Source organism: Arachis hypogaea, chromosome 7 (assembly GCF_003086295.3).
Source record: "Arachis hypogaea cultivar Tifrunner chromosome 7, arahy.Tifrunner.gnm2.J5K5, whole genome shotgun sequence".
In the NCBI taxonomy this organism is placed as follows: Eukaryota; Viridiplantae; Streptophyta; class Magnoliopsida; order Fabales; family Fabaceae; genus Arachis; species Arachis hypogaea.
Genome location: NC_092042.1, coordinates 12,074,703 through 12,091,518, shown reverse-complemented (window position 1 = coordinate 12,091,518; position 16,816 = coordinate 12,074,703). Strand labels below are relative to the sequence as shown.

General features: G+C 31.4%; 1 protein-coding gene across 1 annotated transcript; it reads left to right on the top strand.

The window, feature by feature from the left end:
• Nucleotides 1–4,575: 4,575 nt before the first annotated feature.
• On the top strand, nucleotides 4,576–12,030 carry LOC112702483 (pumilio homolog 2). Its single transcript, XM_025753532.3, has 9 exons — nucleotides 4,576–5,689; nucleotides 6,786–8,242; nucleotides 8,317–8,458; nucleotides 8,660–8,767; nucleotides 9,311–9,523; nucleotides 9,613–9,723; nucleotides 10,143–10,337; nucleotides 10,695–10,869; nucleotides 11,549–12,030. The coding sequence occupies exons 1-9, from the start codon at nucleotides 5,123–5,125 to the stop codon at nucleotides 11,593–11,595; spliced, it is 3,015 nt and encodes a 1,004-aa protein (XP_025609317.1). The 5' UTR covers nucleotides 4,576–5,122; the 3' UTR covers nucleotides 11,596–12,030.
• Nucleotides 12,031–16,816: the final 4,786 nt, after the last annotated feature.

Sequence of the window (16,816 nt, the reverse complement as noted above, 5' to 3'; positions counted from 1 at the left end):
GGCTACGTGAGCAATGTCGTTGAGCCGGTACAACTGCCATTCATCTTCCATTGTTCCATTGCTCCAAGAATATCCTCTCCCTTTTCTCTACTTTCTCTCTCTAAGTCTCTAGCCACTCTCCTCAAATGAAATCTGCTACAGTCTCACGCGATTTTTATAATGAGCCATTCTTCTCATAATCCGCTACAGGGCGTAACGGAATATGCTTTGTGTCCATTTGTTCATAAACCCGTATAGAGTGTAGCAATTTATATGAAATCAGCTTCTCAACATAATTCGCTACAGGATCTAGCGGATTACGTGTATTTAAAATCCTCGCTAGAGTGTCGCGAATTATATACAATTGAGATTGTTGCATTTTCGTTTACAGTTATGTAAAAATTTTTCCAACTTATTTTATTTCTATGAATTGCCCCAAATATTATATTATAATTTATAAGTAATTCGAATATTTGAGGCTAACTTTTAAAATCCTAAACATACATATAGTTAAGTTGATACATGTTTATAAAAAACAAATACTATACTATAATAATCATATAATATATTATGTGTCATTTTAAATAGAAACATATTAAAAATTAATACTTTTAGTAAAAAGGAAATATAAAAAATTAACTAATATTAATTCAAATATTACACGCTCGAAAAATTATTAATTGTCTAGTTTTTTGTTTCAAAATTTATTTCTAACAAATCCATAAATACATATTATATATTTTTGACTGTAATATATGCCTTCACCTACCAAAACTAACTTTGAACAAGATAAAATATTAAAAATTATTTGAAATTTATTTGATAAAACAAATACATTTAAGACTGCTCATGGTTTTCATTTGTTTAATTATTCCATAGAGCTATATATAGAGGAGTGCTATATAAAATTAAAAATAGAAGAACAAAAGTGTAGTGCCTATATAGACATAGTGATATATACCACCATCAATATCCATCATCACCCACACAAAACTTAAAATCATAATAGAAAGAGAAAAAAAAAAAAAGTAAAGATCAAGTATGTAGTATGAGATTAAATATCATTTCTCTATTTTATAAAAAAATTATTATTAATAACAAAAGAAACACTAATTATAAAAAATTAGTAGAATGGTGAAAAGCAAAGAATTCATACATGATCCACTTGCTCACATGCCTGGAAGATTTTTTTCAAAAATAAAATAAAAAAATAATTATTTTTTATATAATTTTTTAATTTTAATTTTTTAAATGCGATTCTTTTTGAATTTAGGACGAGTCAGCTCTATTTTCTCGTCGAATTTCACTTCAAGTTTTTACCATATAATTTAAATTTTTAAGCTATTATAATTGTCTCCAATAATATATAAGAGTACACAAAAATATACAATTAATCATGATTTTTTTAATATTACTGACACTAATAATAATTATTATCATTATATCTAAATATACGAGAATAAACTATATTTAACAAAAATTTATAAATTAAAAAAAATATTATTTTTCTAATAAAAATATAATTTATTTATGTGTATTCTTGTGTACTCCTACATATTTTGAGACGATTATAATAGTTATGATTTAAATTAGTTATTTTTTATAGAATTTATTGAAATTTAAAGTAAAGTCCGGTGCAGCAAACTTACTCTAGACAATAAAAAAATTGTATCTAAAAAATTAAAATTAAAAAATAAAATTTTAAAAAATAATAAAATTTTTAGTTTATTTTAGTGAAAAATCCCATGCCAAGGTCTCTACCAGTTGCTTAGCTGTTTTAGCCGCTGGTTTTGTTTTTTCATTTGCATATATATTCTTTTTCGTATTTTGATGTTCTTCTGCAGATTCATTCAAACTACGAGTCCACCCCACTATACATGGTTGTTTCCCAAAGTTTTAAAATACTAAATTTAGTTGGATATACAGTGAAGAGGGTAGTATTTACGTTTTAAATAAAGTTTGTACATCAATATAATTATATATTGCTATTATAATATTATTTATTAGTATTATATTTGATTTTAATTCAATGAAATAATAATATATTTAACGATATATATTATTATAACGAAGCTTTTGCCTCGTATATATGTATATTTAACGGCGTATATATTAAAATATAAAATATATATTAAAAATAAATTAAATAATATATATATTTATATATAAATATAATATATAATGACTAATTTTAATAATATATGTATTATTTTTGATATATATATTATCAAATTATTTTTTTAGTTATAAAATTAATTTAAATTTTTTAATTAGGATAAATTATTAAATTCATCTTTAATTTTTTAATATACTGATAAAAATATTATTTATTTTTTGTAACAATAAAAATATTTTTAAAATATTATAAAATATGACAAAAATAAAAAAATTATATTTTTAGAAGTGACAAATAATTTTTATATTTGACAAATTGCTTATGCATTTCATAAAAAGAATTTATAAAAATATTTTAATAATTTTTTAGAAAATATATGCAAAAAAAAATTGCTCTCTATATTTTTTATTTTCAAAAGTATTATTCTTGACCATTGAAAAAATCTACTAAGCATAAAATTATTAAATTTTAAAGAAAAAATTATTTGATTTTTCTAATAGTACATATAAAAAATCGTATCAAAATTTAATTTTTAAAACATTTTTAAGAATATAAATTTAATATTAGATATTTTTATCTCATTTTAAAATATTTTAAGTATATTTTTGTCGTTAATAAAAATAGAGTATTTTTTATCATTATTTTCAATAACCAAAAACACTTTGATCATTTACCCTTCTAATTAAAACGATTATTATGTTTTTGAATTTTTTTTTCTAGTAATAATTTTAAGTTTTTTCTAGTAATAATTTTTGTTTTTTTCTATCAAAATAAATAAAAAAGTAATTTGTAAAAATAATTTTTTAGTTATGAGGACATGATAAAACAAAATATTGAAAGCAAAATATAAAATACAGATACATAAAAATTAGTATTTTTGTATCATATTTGATGATAAACTAAATATAAAATTTTTTTTTGAAAAATTAATTTATTCTAATGTTTTTATACAAAAAATCAGCCAAAAAATATAATGAGAAAAAGTATAATTATAAAAAATTAATAAGAATAATAAAAGAAAAAATAAAAAAATAAATGATCTCTTTCGCTATTGTTTATGTGTCCTTTATAATAGAAATGACACAAAATACACTAATTCAATATTTCTTGACACAATATTTATATTCATGACTCATCTATTTTGTGTTTTTATATCCCTATCTCAACATCCCTTACCTGTGAACAAATGTGGCCTTAAGACAGTGTTTGTTTTGTTGGTTATACTAAAATTTTAGTCTCTATTTCCAAAATTTCAGTACCTCCAAAAAGTGGAAACACAAGGGATCGAAATTTTTAAAGATAGAGATTAAAATTTTAATAACATTTCATATCTAAAATACTCCATTCAATTAATTAATTCCAACTTTACTTTTTTGTGCAAATTAAATTAGAACTTATTCTTATTTCAGTCGTTATATCTCACTTTACACTAAACATAATACTAAAACTTATTTTAGTTTCTGTTTCTCTGTCTCTATATCTCAATCTCAATTTTTTTTGTCTTTATCTCTCTTTCAAACACTACTTAATAGAACCTAAGAAACAATAAAAATCTAATATTTTTGAATGCATTAAATTAAATAAGTAGAAGGTTTTTTTTTTTTCATTTTTAGATCCTTTAATATGTGTTTTAGAGAAAAAATGTAAAAATAATAAAAAATAACACAATTTTATTTTAAAAGAGTCAATCCTAATGAATAATATAAAAATAAATAAAATATTTCTACGTTGAAATTTTGTCATACTATTTGTTACTTTATCATACTATTTGTTACTTTAGATTGAATAATAATAATAGTCTTTTTAAATTTTGTATATATATGTGATATATTAAAAGTCGTAATTTTTAATAAATTTTAACAAAAATTTTATTTTTATAATATTTGAACTAATATTTTAGTGAGCCAAAAGTAAAAATCATTTTTTTTATAAAGTAAATTACAAAAATATCAAAATTATCAAATTATTGATAGAAATATCTTTTGAAATTATTAAAAATATTTTTTAAAATATAAAAATAGCAAAAATAGTTACAATTTTTATGAGTAGAAAATAATTTTTGTATTTGATAAACTATTTATATATTTGATATTAAATTTTGTGAGAATATTAATTATTTAAAAGATGTATGTAAAAATAGAGTAAAATACTAAAATTTGATTTATATATTTTTTAGCAATAAAAAACTAAAAAATATATAAAAAATATCCATTTCTTTTAAATTGGTCAAATTTTAGCAATAAAAATATCTGACAATATTTTGTAAAAAATTACATAAAAATATAATTTTTAAATTTTTTTTAAAAATTATATTTAATAATAAAATATTTTATTACGTTAAAATATTTTAAGAATATTGTTATGCATATTTTGTTTTTGGTGAGGATATTGTTATGTATAATAAATTGAGAGAGTATTTTTCTTTAATGTTTAGAGATATTTTTTATAATTAAATCTCTTTGATTGAAGCCCCGCCTCCAGTGCGTTAATACGACATAAGAAAAAGCCCTAGGAGGTACTTGTAAGAAAACAAATCTTGACATCACCCTAAAAATATCTAAACCGTCCTTTGATCACATCCAACGGTCAAGATCTCTCTTGTGCTCGTTCTTATCGCACACACTCCCCTCCCCACTACGCCTACCTTCTTCTTCTTCTTCATCTCTCTACACTCACTCTACACTCTCCACACTCTTAACAAACTACTACTCATTCTTGTTCCTCTCCTAACATGGACCAACACATTTTCTTCTTCTATCCACATCCTTCACCTTCTCCATTCTGATCTCATTCCAATTACTACCCACAATTCAACACTACCAATAAAGTAACAACTTTTGCCCATTGCAAGCTTAACTCGCTTAACTCAATTACAGAGACGACATAAAAATTATAACTTGTTATGAATAAAAATTGTGTATACCTTAATCGATTCTAAGCTATTGGTGTACGAAAGCTTTAATCTTTCTGGCTGTTCGATTGTTTCTGTTAGTGCGTGTGTTTCTTTTGAGTTAATTTTGTATCTTGATGGTGAGTGACGGTTACTCGATGATGTCTGACGTGGTGATTCGATCTATGCCAAAGAGTCCTGAATATTTAGGGGTTTTGATGAGGCGGCAGCAAGAAGAGGCCGCCGAGAGGGAGAGGGAGCTAGCACGGTTGCGGAGTGGTTCAGCGCCACCCACTGTTGAAGGTTCGCTTGCCTCTGCGGCTGCGGCTGCAGGGTTTGGTGCTGGCGGCGGCGGAGGGAGGTATTTTGGAAGCGAGGAGGAGCTTCGTGCTGATCCGGCCTATGCAAATTATTACTACTCTAGTTCTAATCTGAACCCTCGACTGCCACCACCGCTAGTGTCCAAGGAGGACTGGCGGTTTGCGCAGCGGTTAAAGGGTAATGGTGGGAGGAGAGGTGGTGGTGGTGATGTAGAGGGTGATAGGTCCTTATTCTCAGTGCAGCCTGGTGGGTTTGAGGGGAAGGAGGAGACTGTAATTAAGCCGAGGAACGGTGCAGTGGAGTGGGGTGGCGGAGGTGGCGGCAATGGCCTGATAGGATTGGGACTTGGGAGTAGGCAGAGGAGCATTACTGAACTCCTTCAGGTGAGGATTTACGCCAATTTCTATATCTTGGTTTCCTTGATTGGAATTAGTTTGTTTGTGTTATTTCATGTTTATGTTTTTTGAAATTCCAGTTACTGTGATATAACTTATAAGAGATTCTAATTGAGAACAAATTGCTTTGTCATTTCATAAGAGAGGGTGCAATGTGAAGCACATTCACATGTATCTTTTTGTTATTGATCATGCATGGACTGCCCCAGGTTTATGTTTGATTGGTTGAGACACAGTTTCGTAGCAATGGCATTTATAAATCATGATATAATTGGTCGTGAAATTTGCTCCTTTAATTGATTTTGGTTGGCTAGCAAGCAAGGATGCTTTAAAAATGTCTGTTGTTTTGGTGCCGAATGTCCACTTAGGTTAATTAACAGATGCTTTAATTGCACCGTTCCATTGGATACTCCAATGTTACAAATGTTGTTTGTATTGTATTTGCATGATTAAGCTGAGAATGAAAGCACTTTTTTCTCCATCTTCCCCTTCAACGGTGGATTGGTGCTACTATTGTGGTTTTATTTAAGAGGTGCTGTGATGATTTCATATTCCCCTTAAGAATGTTACCATATGTGTTAGCTGTATCCTAATTTTATCAATGAATGCTATATCTTTGTCTAGTATTGGCACCATATAAAATATCCATTCTTAAATCCTTGTCGTATCTATATTCTTACTTTGTATGCGCGTGTGTGACATCATTTCTAGTACCTGTGCTGTATCCAATGTTTTCACTTTCATTTGAGTATCATAAATGTTGGTTTCCCTCTCATTATCTCCAGTGGTGCGGTTGACTTGTCTATGAATATGGCTTTTAATGAGTTTTGAAGTCCTTCAATTTTTGGCTGACCGGTTTTCAATTTGATTTGAGCTCAATTCTAAGAATGTGCAGATAAATTTTGTTTGGATGCATTCAAAATTTAGAATCTGTGTTTGAAGTCTCTTCACTAATTATTTTTGCAATAAAATGGCATTATTATTTTAATGGTGATCTTGAACTGAAATTTGTGTGTATTAGTAAATTATGTGCTAATGACATATTATCATTTTACACCGTTTAATATTTTATTTGTCTAAGCAGGATGAGTTAAATAATGCTACATCGGCTTCTAAGCATCCTCAGCGGCTTCCTAGCCGCAATGCGTTTGATGACATTGCTGAAAATTCCGAAACCCATTTTGCCTATCTGCATCAAGAATTGGATGCTTTGCAATCTGGAGGAAATAAGCAAGGCATGTCTGCTTCGCAAAATCATGTTGGTTTAGCATCTCAATCTTATGCTGCTGCCTTAGGAGCCTCCTTGTCAAGGAGCACAACCCCTGATGCTCAACTTCTACCTAGAGCCACTAGTCCTTGCCTTCCACCCATTGGTGATGGTAGGTCTAGCACTGCAGATAAAAGAAGTTCCAACGGTCATAACTCATTTAATGGTGTCTCATCGAGTGCAAATGAGCATGCAGATCTGGTGTCTGCTTTGGCTAGCATGAATATGTCTTCACATGACACAATAGATGATGAGAAGCATCCTAAATCACCAAGGCACAATGAATCAGATTATATTCATAATGTTAAAAAGCACTCGTTCCTAAACAAGCCTGATTCTTTGCGTGAAAGTTTTGGACTGGATTTGAGTAACACTTCAGTATATGCAAATGCAAATGAACAGTTGGAACCTCGTAAGGTTGGTGGAGTATCTGTTAATTCACACCTAAGAGGTCATTCGACGTCAACTCTTACTAGCAGAGGTACTTCACCTGCTCAATATCAGAATCTTGATGACTTGAATACCTCGTATCCTAATTATGGCATTAGCGGGTATTCTGTTAATCCTCCATCACCATCCATGATGGCGAGCCAGCTCGGTAATGGCAACTTGCCTCCCTTTTTTGAAAATGCTGCAGCAGTGTCTGCACTGGGAGTGAATGCCATGGACTTTAGATCCTTGGGTGGAAGAGGGGTAACTTTAGATCCTTTGTTGCCTGCATCCGAGTTACAGAATGCAAGCAGGTTGGGAAGGCAGGCTGCAGGTAGCACTCATCAGCTGCCTTTGATGGATCCTTTGTATTATCAATATCTGAGAACCGGGGAAGTTGCTGCTGCAGCACAGCTTGCAGCCCTTAATGATTCTGCAATAAATAGGGAGCGCAATGTACTCGAAAAGGCATATTTAGAATCATTGTTAGCCTCTCAAAAATCACAATTTGCTGTTCCTTACCTAGGCAAATCAGCTAGTTTGAACCACAACTCCTATGGAAGTCCATCATATGGTATGGGCATGTCATATCCAGGAAGTCCACTCGCTGGTTCTGTTTTCCCAAACTCCCTCTATGGGTTGGCTAGTCCTATGAGCCAAAGTGAACGGAGTATGCGCTTACCTGGGATGAGGAATGTGGCTGGCGGTTTCATGGGCGCCTGGAATACAGATGCTGTCGGCAACTTGGATGAGAAGTTTGCATCCTCCTTGCTGGATGAATTCAAAAGTAATAAAACCAAATGCTTTGAGCTTTCAGAAATTTCTGGCCATGTTGTTGAGTTCAGGTGGATACTGCCGCTTGTACTATGCTTTGCTACTTGACTTTGAACATTTAGCTAACTCATCTCACTTGAAACAGTGCTGATCAATATGGAAGCCGTTTTATTCAGCAGAAACTTGAGACAGCCTCAATGGATGAGAAAAATATGGTTTTTCATGAAATCATGCCAGAGGCTTTTGTTCTGATGACTGATGTCTTTGGTAATTATGTGATCCAGAAGGTAATTTCTCATTTTATTTATTTATTTATTTTTAACATTTTCACAGGTTACTCTCTTGATTTTGTTTTTTGTGCTTCTGTATTATTATTGTTCTTGTTGTTGTTGTTGTTGTTGATCATTTGGGTACCATTTTTTTATTAGAACGCAAAATACTCCTAAATGTGTTATATAGATGACTAACTTGTTCTGATTCATGTTTAGTTTTTTGAGCATGGCACAGCGGCACAAATAAGGGAATTGGCTGACCAAGTTACTGGTAATGTGCTGACCCTAAGTCTTCAAATGTACGGCTGCCGAGTTATCCAAAAGGTCTGCTCATCAATTTATCCAACTTATGATTGGTTTCCTTTATTATCTTCCTTGCTTACTTTGATATGTTTTACAATCTCCTACAGTTCTATGCCATGGGTTTCAGTTTGTTATGTGAGAAATGGCAAACATTTCACGGGTTCCAATTCTCTTTAATGTTATGGTCTATGTGGAAGGTCATATACATGTCACCCAACATTTAGGCACAAATTCTTTTTGGAACTGCCTTTGTGTTGCCCTCTTTTGAATGAGAAGCTTCGTTTTAGAGAATTTTCATGGCATTCTATAGAAATAACAAACTTAGCTATTTAAATTTTAATCTTATTTGGCATAATGTGTTTGGTAGTTTTTGCAACATTTTATATTTGCATATATGTATGCTTGATGCTTGGATCAATTTGTTTATTTTCATTTGTTCATTGTGTTTGGGATTGATATTTCGATTTGCTACTTGTGCTTTGAATGATTAATGATCTGTGAGTTCTGTGGATTGATGGCAAAGTTAACAATTCTCATTCTGTTTTCCCCCTATAACCTGTGTAGGCTATAGAAGTTGTTGAGGTAGATCAGCAGACTCAAATGGTGGCAGAGCTGGATGGTCATATTATGCGCTGTGTGCGCGATCAAAATGGGAACCATGTCATCCAGAAGTGTATTGAATGCGTACCTGAAAATGCAATCCAATTTATTGTTTCAACATTTTATGACCAAGTTGTGCCATTGTCAACTCATCCATATGGTTGCCGTGTTATTCAGGTCACATATGCATCTTTTGCTTTAGGTTGTTTAATTTATAGTGTCATAGATAGGCACTGTAATTCTAACCTTGTTAGTGTCACGAGCAGAGAGTCTTGGAATATTGCCATGATCCCAAAACACAGCAGATTATGATGGATGAGATTTTGCAGTCTGTTTGCATGTTAGCACAAGATCAATATGGGAACTATGTTGTACAGGTATGTCGTACTTAACATTTTCATGTGACCCAATTATGTTGTATTTTCTGCCATGTTTGTTGCATTCACAATTTCACTTGGTTTATTCTCTCAAGTGTTGCTCCAAATGCTTTTGTTATAAATCAATGTTGATGGTATGCAAATATTGAATCATTTATGAAACAAAACAAGGTAAATCATAGATGGTAGGAGTAAACGCTATCCATATTGTGAATTGAGGTCATAATGAAATGCTGAACGTATGGTGGCTCTAGTGAATGTTATTGTTATTTTGCCAAGGTTTCGGTTATTAGAACATTTGTATTATTCTTTGGAGATGATTTATAATCTCATTTCCTGCCACGAGTTTTCGTTTGGACTTTTTGATTGCCTGTTTATCGCTCATATTTTCTTTAATTGTCGATTGTTTAAATTTTCAGCATGTGCTGGAGCATGGCAAGCCACATGAACGTTCATCTATAATAAAGAAACTAACGGGACAGATAGTGCAAATGAGCCAGCAGAAGTTTGCATCTAATGTTATTGAGAAGTGTCTTACTTTTGGGACACCGACAGAACGCCAAGTCCTTGTGAATGAGATGCTTGGCTCCACCGATGAGAATGAACCCCTTCAGGTTTGTGCTTGATCTGTCTTCTCCATTTCTTTCTCTCTCTTTTTGTTCTACTTTTTTCATTTGCTCTTCCTATTGGACAAACAAGTTTCTTTTCTGTAACTGAAGGATGGAATGTAATAAAAAATATAGTTGACATAACTTTTGTTTGCTGAAGCAATACATCACGAGTTCTTTTTTTTTTTTATTTTTAATTTTTTAAATAGTTCTTGTCTTGTGCTTGTTATCCTGCTAAACAAGTCTTGGTGATAATACTTGTCTATTTCACTTTTAGCAATAGCATGACTCTTATTTAATACTCAACTGCTTTTGCTTCTGTCATTTTTTTAACACTTCTGCTTTTATATATTTTGATTTTAGGTTATGATGAAGGATCAATTTGCAAATTATGTTGTACAAAAAGTACTAGAAACTTGTGATGACCAGCAACTTGAGCTAATCTTGAATCGAATAAAGGTTCACCTCAATGCTTTGAAGAAATATACCTATGGAAAGCACATTGTCGCTCGCGTAGAGAAATTGGTTGCTGCTGGAGGTAATTTACTCTGCACTTATTTTACATTCAGTTTTTTCCCCCCTTAACATTTTTTAGCAATCATCCCAAATAGGTTTCCTCTTCTATTCATTGAATTCCAATGTAATTAACTGCATTTCTCTCAAATATCTGAGTGTTGCATTGGAATTTTTTTTTTCCATGTTAAGAGAAGTGTGCAAAGTAGATTCTTGGGTTGTACTTTCATCAGTTGACTTTAGTTAAGGAAATGAATTTTGAAGAAGCTATCGACATTTTGTGCAAAAGTGTTTTAGTCCCTATAATTTTGTTATTTGGTTTTGTGATTTTTATCCCTTTTAAGTATGTTTTTGGCCTTTATCACTTAGATTGTGTATTTATTAAAAAATGTTAGGTAACCACTTTTATCTTGCATTTGCCTTGCCTTTGAGCTAACATTAATAAATTCTCCATTTTTCCAAACTAAACCCTAAATATTTTCTATATTTATTAATACTAAAGAAGATTTAAAAATATTTGTAATTAAAAGGAAAAAATTGTAATATTTTAAAGCCTCTAAATGTATATTATAAAATACTTGTCAGAACCAAAATGCAAACAATATTTGTAAGGAATAAAATCAAAACCATGGATTTTTTGTGCTGGCAGTTATTTCGTTATATGTTATGAAGCCTAACTAACTTTTGCATTTGATTGTATTCAGAGAGGAGAATCAGTGTTCTGACTCTAAATCCTGCACAGGTGGTATAGAAAACCAAGTTTGTGTACAGCTAACTGAGGTTTAATACAGCTCCTACTCTTTTTTTTGTTTGTACTCTTCCTTGTCTGTATGCAAAATATACAGCACAACTAATTTGATGCAATAAATTGTTAGTTGTACTCTTGAAACTGTACATTTATTTGTGTGAGGAGAAGATAGATACCTAGAAATCATGTTTAGCCTCAGGCTAAGCAGAGGGGGTCAAAGTGGTAAATGATGCATGATGCCTTTCATGTGGCACAGACACATGTATGGATTAAGTTTTTTTAAAAGTTGTAACTTGTAAAGGGAAGTGTTTGACTTGTACAAATTTTTACTAGTTTATTATGGGATTAACATGTATCCGGGATTTTTTTTTATGCATGAGGTGTTTACAATGTATTTTTCTGGTTTTATATGAGAATATGAGAAATGTTAGAGGATCATTAGAATTTATTTGTTTTATTTTTGTCTTCTCTTTTTTTGGCTCTTTGAAATAGCATATCCCCATTTCAGTTGGGGGAGAATCTATGGTATGGATTGAAATAAATAAGGTTTTGAAAATGGAATCAATTATTGAACCATTTTATATATTGATTTATCAATTTAGAGGTTTAACAAATTAAATTGTAGTTCAACTAAAATGCTTGAATAATAATGAAATGATATATCAAATTCTAAATAAACAATAAGAATATAACTATATTTTAACTTAAATTTTAAAAATACACAAATTAAAATACATGTATAACACCAACAAAAGTCATCTAATCCTGTTTAAGTATACAGTGATATAGCACAACAGTAAAGTAAACCAATTTGGGTTGGTCGAGTGGTCAGCTCACTCGTCAGTTTAAACAAGTGTTGGGGGTTTGAATTCCGTTTTGTGCTTGCAGCAATTTATTAAAATTTATTAAATGAAGGTCAAATCCGCAATAGAGTAGTCTTGACCTATTGAGTTGGGGAATACCGTGGGCAAACAAAAAAAAATAGTACAACAATAACATTAAATAAATAATTAATTTAATTAACCATCAATATACTAAACATTATAATTTAGTGAAATTTACAACAACAAGAAGAAGCTAAATCTAAGTATCTAACAATAGGTAACAACAATAATTAATTAACGACTAAGTCTAAATTCTAAACAAACGACGAACTCGACTGAAAAAATAGCTGGTCACAAGGAGAGAGTATAGTAGCTAAATATGAAAAAGTATTAGGGTCTATTAGTTTAGTTGGATTTTTTCTCAATAAAAAAAATACATTTTAATTAAACAAATCACTTGGCTTTCAGTTTGGTCGTTTCATCAAATTTTGTCAATTTTTCGTTTTGTCACTGATTTTAAAGCAAACGATTTTGATTAAGAACCGAACTGACTTGGCCAACGATTCTCGATTTAACTGATTGAATTGACCGATTTGGTTCGATTTTAAGAACTATGGAAATAAACATGTATAGGTAATTAGGTATAGATGTGTGGCTACATTATTTAGTTGACACTTGATCCAACTGATTGTTGTTATTTTCAGAAGTGTAGAAAGTGGACCTCATAATCAGAAAGTGTTATCAGATTTGTCTTTCTTAATTGGAATGAGTGAGGTGTTAATGATATGTGATTTTTTCTTGTTGGGCCATTTATAAAGTGACAGTTTCGATTCGGCTACTCTCTTCTTTTTGCTTCACATATTGTGGTAAAAAAAAATTCATAGAACCCATTTTTTAATTTTTAATTGCATGTTATTATTCTCATATATTACAATTAATTTAATATTAAATTTTTTATGAAGATTTATTTATAATTAATTTGATACCATAATAATAAATAATTTATTAATTTTACTTATAATGTACACGGTAATTTTAAAAGTATTGTTGTCAATAAATAAATATTGTACTATTTATATTTGCAACATAATTAACCTATTAATTAATAAAGTATTTATTGAATAGTATATAATTTTCATATTTGATATATACGAAGTTACCTTAGATATTTTCTTGACAAACTAAGTACGTATGTTAACCATCTTGTATGAAAATCTAACATTGAGATGTTTTATTTTAATTTTTAAATAATTATTTTATGCCACACAAAATTATATTTTACCTTAAGATGAAAATTATCTTCTCCAATAACATGATATGAATTAAAGAGAATCACATAAATTAAACAAACCATCAGTAATCTCTCCAGGAACAAGGCAACAACATAAAAAATTAATTATTTTCTTCCTAGGGAAAGAGTTTCCTTTTTTTTGGAAGGGGGGTCTGACAAATTAATTTCTTTTCTTTTTCAAATGGATGGTGTAAGGATTTTTTTATTGTTCATTATTATAAATTTTTTAAAAATTCAAGATATGCTTAATTTTTTATGCATACTATTTCCAATATATATCTTCATGATAAAAATGAATTAAAATATGACGTCTAAAAATTTTGCTAGGGTTTTTTCAAAAGAAGATGATCTGGTGCAACAAAGTACTAAAAAAGTCAAAACAAGAAAAGATTTTAATTTAAATACTTAAGGAAATATCATGATATTTCATCGAAGGTGGAGGCCTCTTTCCTAGTGAAGATTACTATCATGTACAAAGAATCCTTGTTATCGATACCAAGATCTTCTATACATGAAGATAATGATTCTCTTGATGACTCCGAATTCGGAAGACCAATGGTATAGTGATGAAGAGGAGGTTATCAACAAGGAGAAGTCTTTTGATCCATGTTCTCATATTCTTGTTTCCAAAAGAGGAGTTCGACGAATGGTGTAAACCATGGCACGTTGCCCTAATAGTTAAAGTGCTTGGAAAGAGAGTAGATTTAGAATTCATGGAAAGGTAAGATTAATGTTATCGATATGGATCATGATTATTTTCTTATTTATTTTTCAGAGGAGGAAGATTATTCTGATGCCTTACTTAGAGGATCATGAATAATTGCTGGACATTATCTCATTGTTCAAAGATGGAGACCCTTCTTCCTTGGGTCAGAAAAGACAGTTAAGAAGATAGCATCTTGGATCAGAATACCAAACTTTCCTATTGAGCTCTATAATCATCAATTTCTATCCTGTGTGGGTTTTGCTATTGGTAACATGTTAAAGATAGACCAAGCAACCTCTATATTCTCAAGAGGGCGTTTTTCAAGAATTTGTGTAGAAATTGATTTAATGAAATAATTGATCCCTAAGATTTCTATCCTCGGAAGCACTCTAAACACCGAGTATGAAGGGCTTCACCTAATTTGTTTTTTATGTGGAAAGTATGGACACAAGTTAGAGCTTTGCGCAGAAGCACCGCCAGGCACAAACGAACAAAGCCCCGAGGCTAACTCCGGTGAGCCGTTGGGAGCAAGTGCACTCGAAAATTCTGCCGCTGATGGTGATTGGAATATTAACAAAGATAAGCACAACATGAATTTCGCCTCAATCAGGATCCCCATGTTTTGGGTCGTGAATGACGGTTAGACACCAAGAAAATCAAGGGATCTAATTATGGGAGAGATTCTCATATCTCTAAGGAAGGAAATAATACGAAAGGAGATAATGGTAATAAAAAGGGCTCGAGATTTGATATCTTAGGTGAGGAAGATATGGGTACGATGCATGCGGATGATTTGCATGAGGATCAACCATTAGAAGAGACCGAGAAGTATGGGCCGACGACATCCCTAATTCAAAAAGCCTTAGATATCCTAACCAAGTACCAAAAAGGGTATTCAAGGCTGGTGCTGAAAAGAACCCACAAAATACTAGGAAGGCCCCAAATTCCAAGAATGGGCCCACTCAACCCAACCAACCCAATAAAGGAGGTAAACTCAAACAGAAGCTTTTCCGCACCCTATCAAACTCTCTCGAAACCACATAACCCTCCTCTCAAGGTGAATGAAAAAAAAAAAAGAATTCTGAAGTTGAAGCCATGGAGTTGGCCATCTTAGAGAATATGAGAATCCTGTAGAATAAGCATTGGGAAGCCTTTCTGGCGATGAAAAATTCTAGCTCTAGCTCTGAATTACCCGTAGCCATGGTGAGGCCCCTTTTCTCCTCTCAACCTTCGAGGATCCCTGTAACAAATTTATCCCTAATCAGGGAGGTTCCGCTAGACAAACTGTCTGACGACAACATAGTTATATCCGTTGAAGACCTTATTGGAGAAAATCATTAAATCTGTGATCAGAGCATAGGGACCACTAGAGAAAATTCTCAAGCTTGATCTTTCTTTCTTGTATGATGACCCATTTTTACCTTATTTTGTTAATGATGAATCTTATCGCTTGAAATTGTTGTGGTGCAGGTGCTAAAACCTTTCCCTCTTTTATTAGAGATATCAAAATGGCGTATGATGTGAATTTTTTAATTCTGATGGAAACTCATATAAGTGGTGACCGTGGTAAAGCTGTTCATGATAAGTTAGGCTTTGATAGCAGTTTTATTGAGGAAGTCCAGGCCGGTCTGGGGGTATATGGTGCATGTGAAATTCTAATATCTGAAAAGTTAATATTTTATAACACCAGAGGTAATTTATCTATCTAAATATTGAGAATAGTAACTTCCTCCTCAGATGCTCACTGCCATTATGGGAGCCCTTAAAGGGAGCATTGCAAGATTCTCTGGGATAGCATCGTATTTTAAATTATGATATCAATCTTCTTTGGTGTTTAATTGGAGACTTTAATGCTCTGCTACATAGTTTAGAAAGAAAAGGAGGATCAAGTAACCAAAATCCGGGAGCCTGTATTGATTTTAATAATTGTGTTTTGGATTATGGTCTCATTGATATTGATTTTTCAGGATGACCTTTCACTTGTGATAGAAGTTTGAATAATATTGATTAGCAAAATTTTTTTCTGGAAGCTAAAAAATTAAACACATTTCTATGTTCAAATCGGATCACTCTCTGATATACCTTCAACTTGCGCCATCGCTGCCCCCAATAGGAGAAGGCGTCACTAAATTTTAAAATTCTTTCATAATCTAGAATTCAAATTTCTTTGGTCACATTTTGAAAAAGAAGAACCAGATTATTAGAAGATTTTAGGGAATAGCTTCTAGCCTTAGTACCAATGGGAACCATTTCTTGGAGAAGCTTTAAGTTGATCTTTGGAAGGAGTATGAATATATCCTTATTCAAGAAGAGATTTTATGGTTTCAAAGGTCTCGATGCAAATAGATCGAGTTTGGGATCGGAATACCAAATATTTTCATGAAATAACTATGGCCAGAAAAA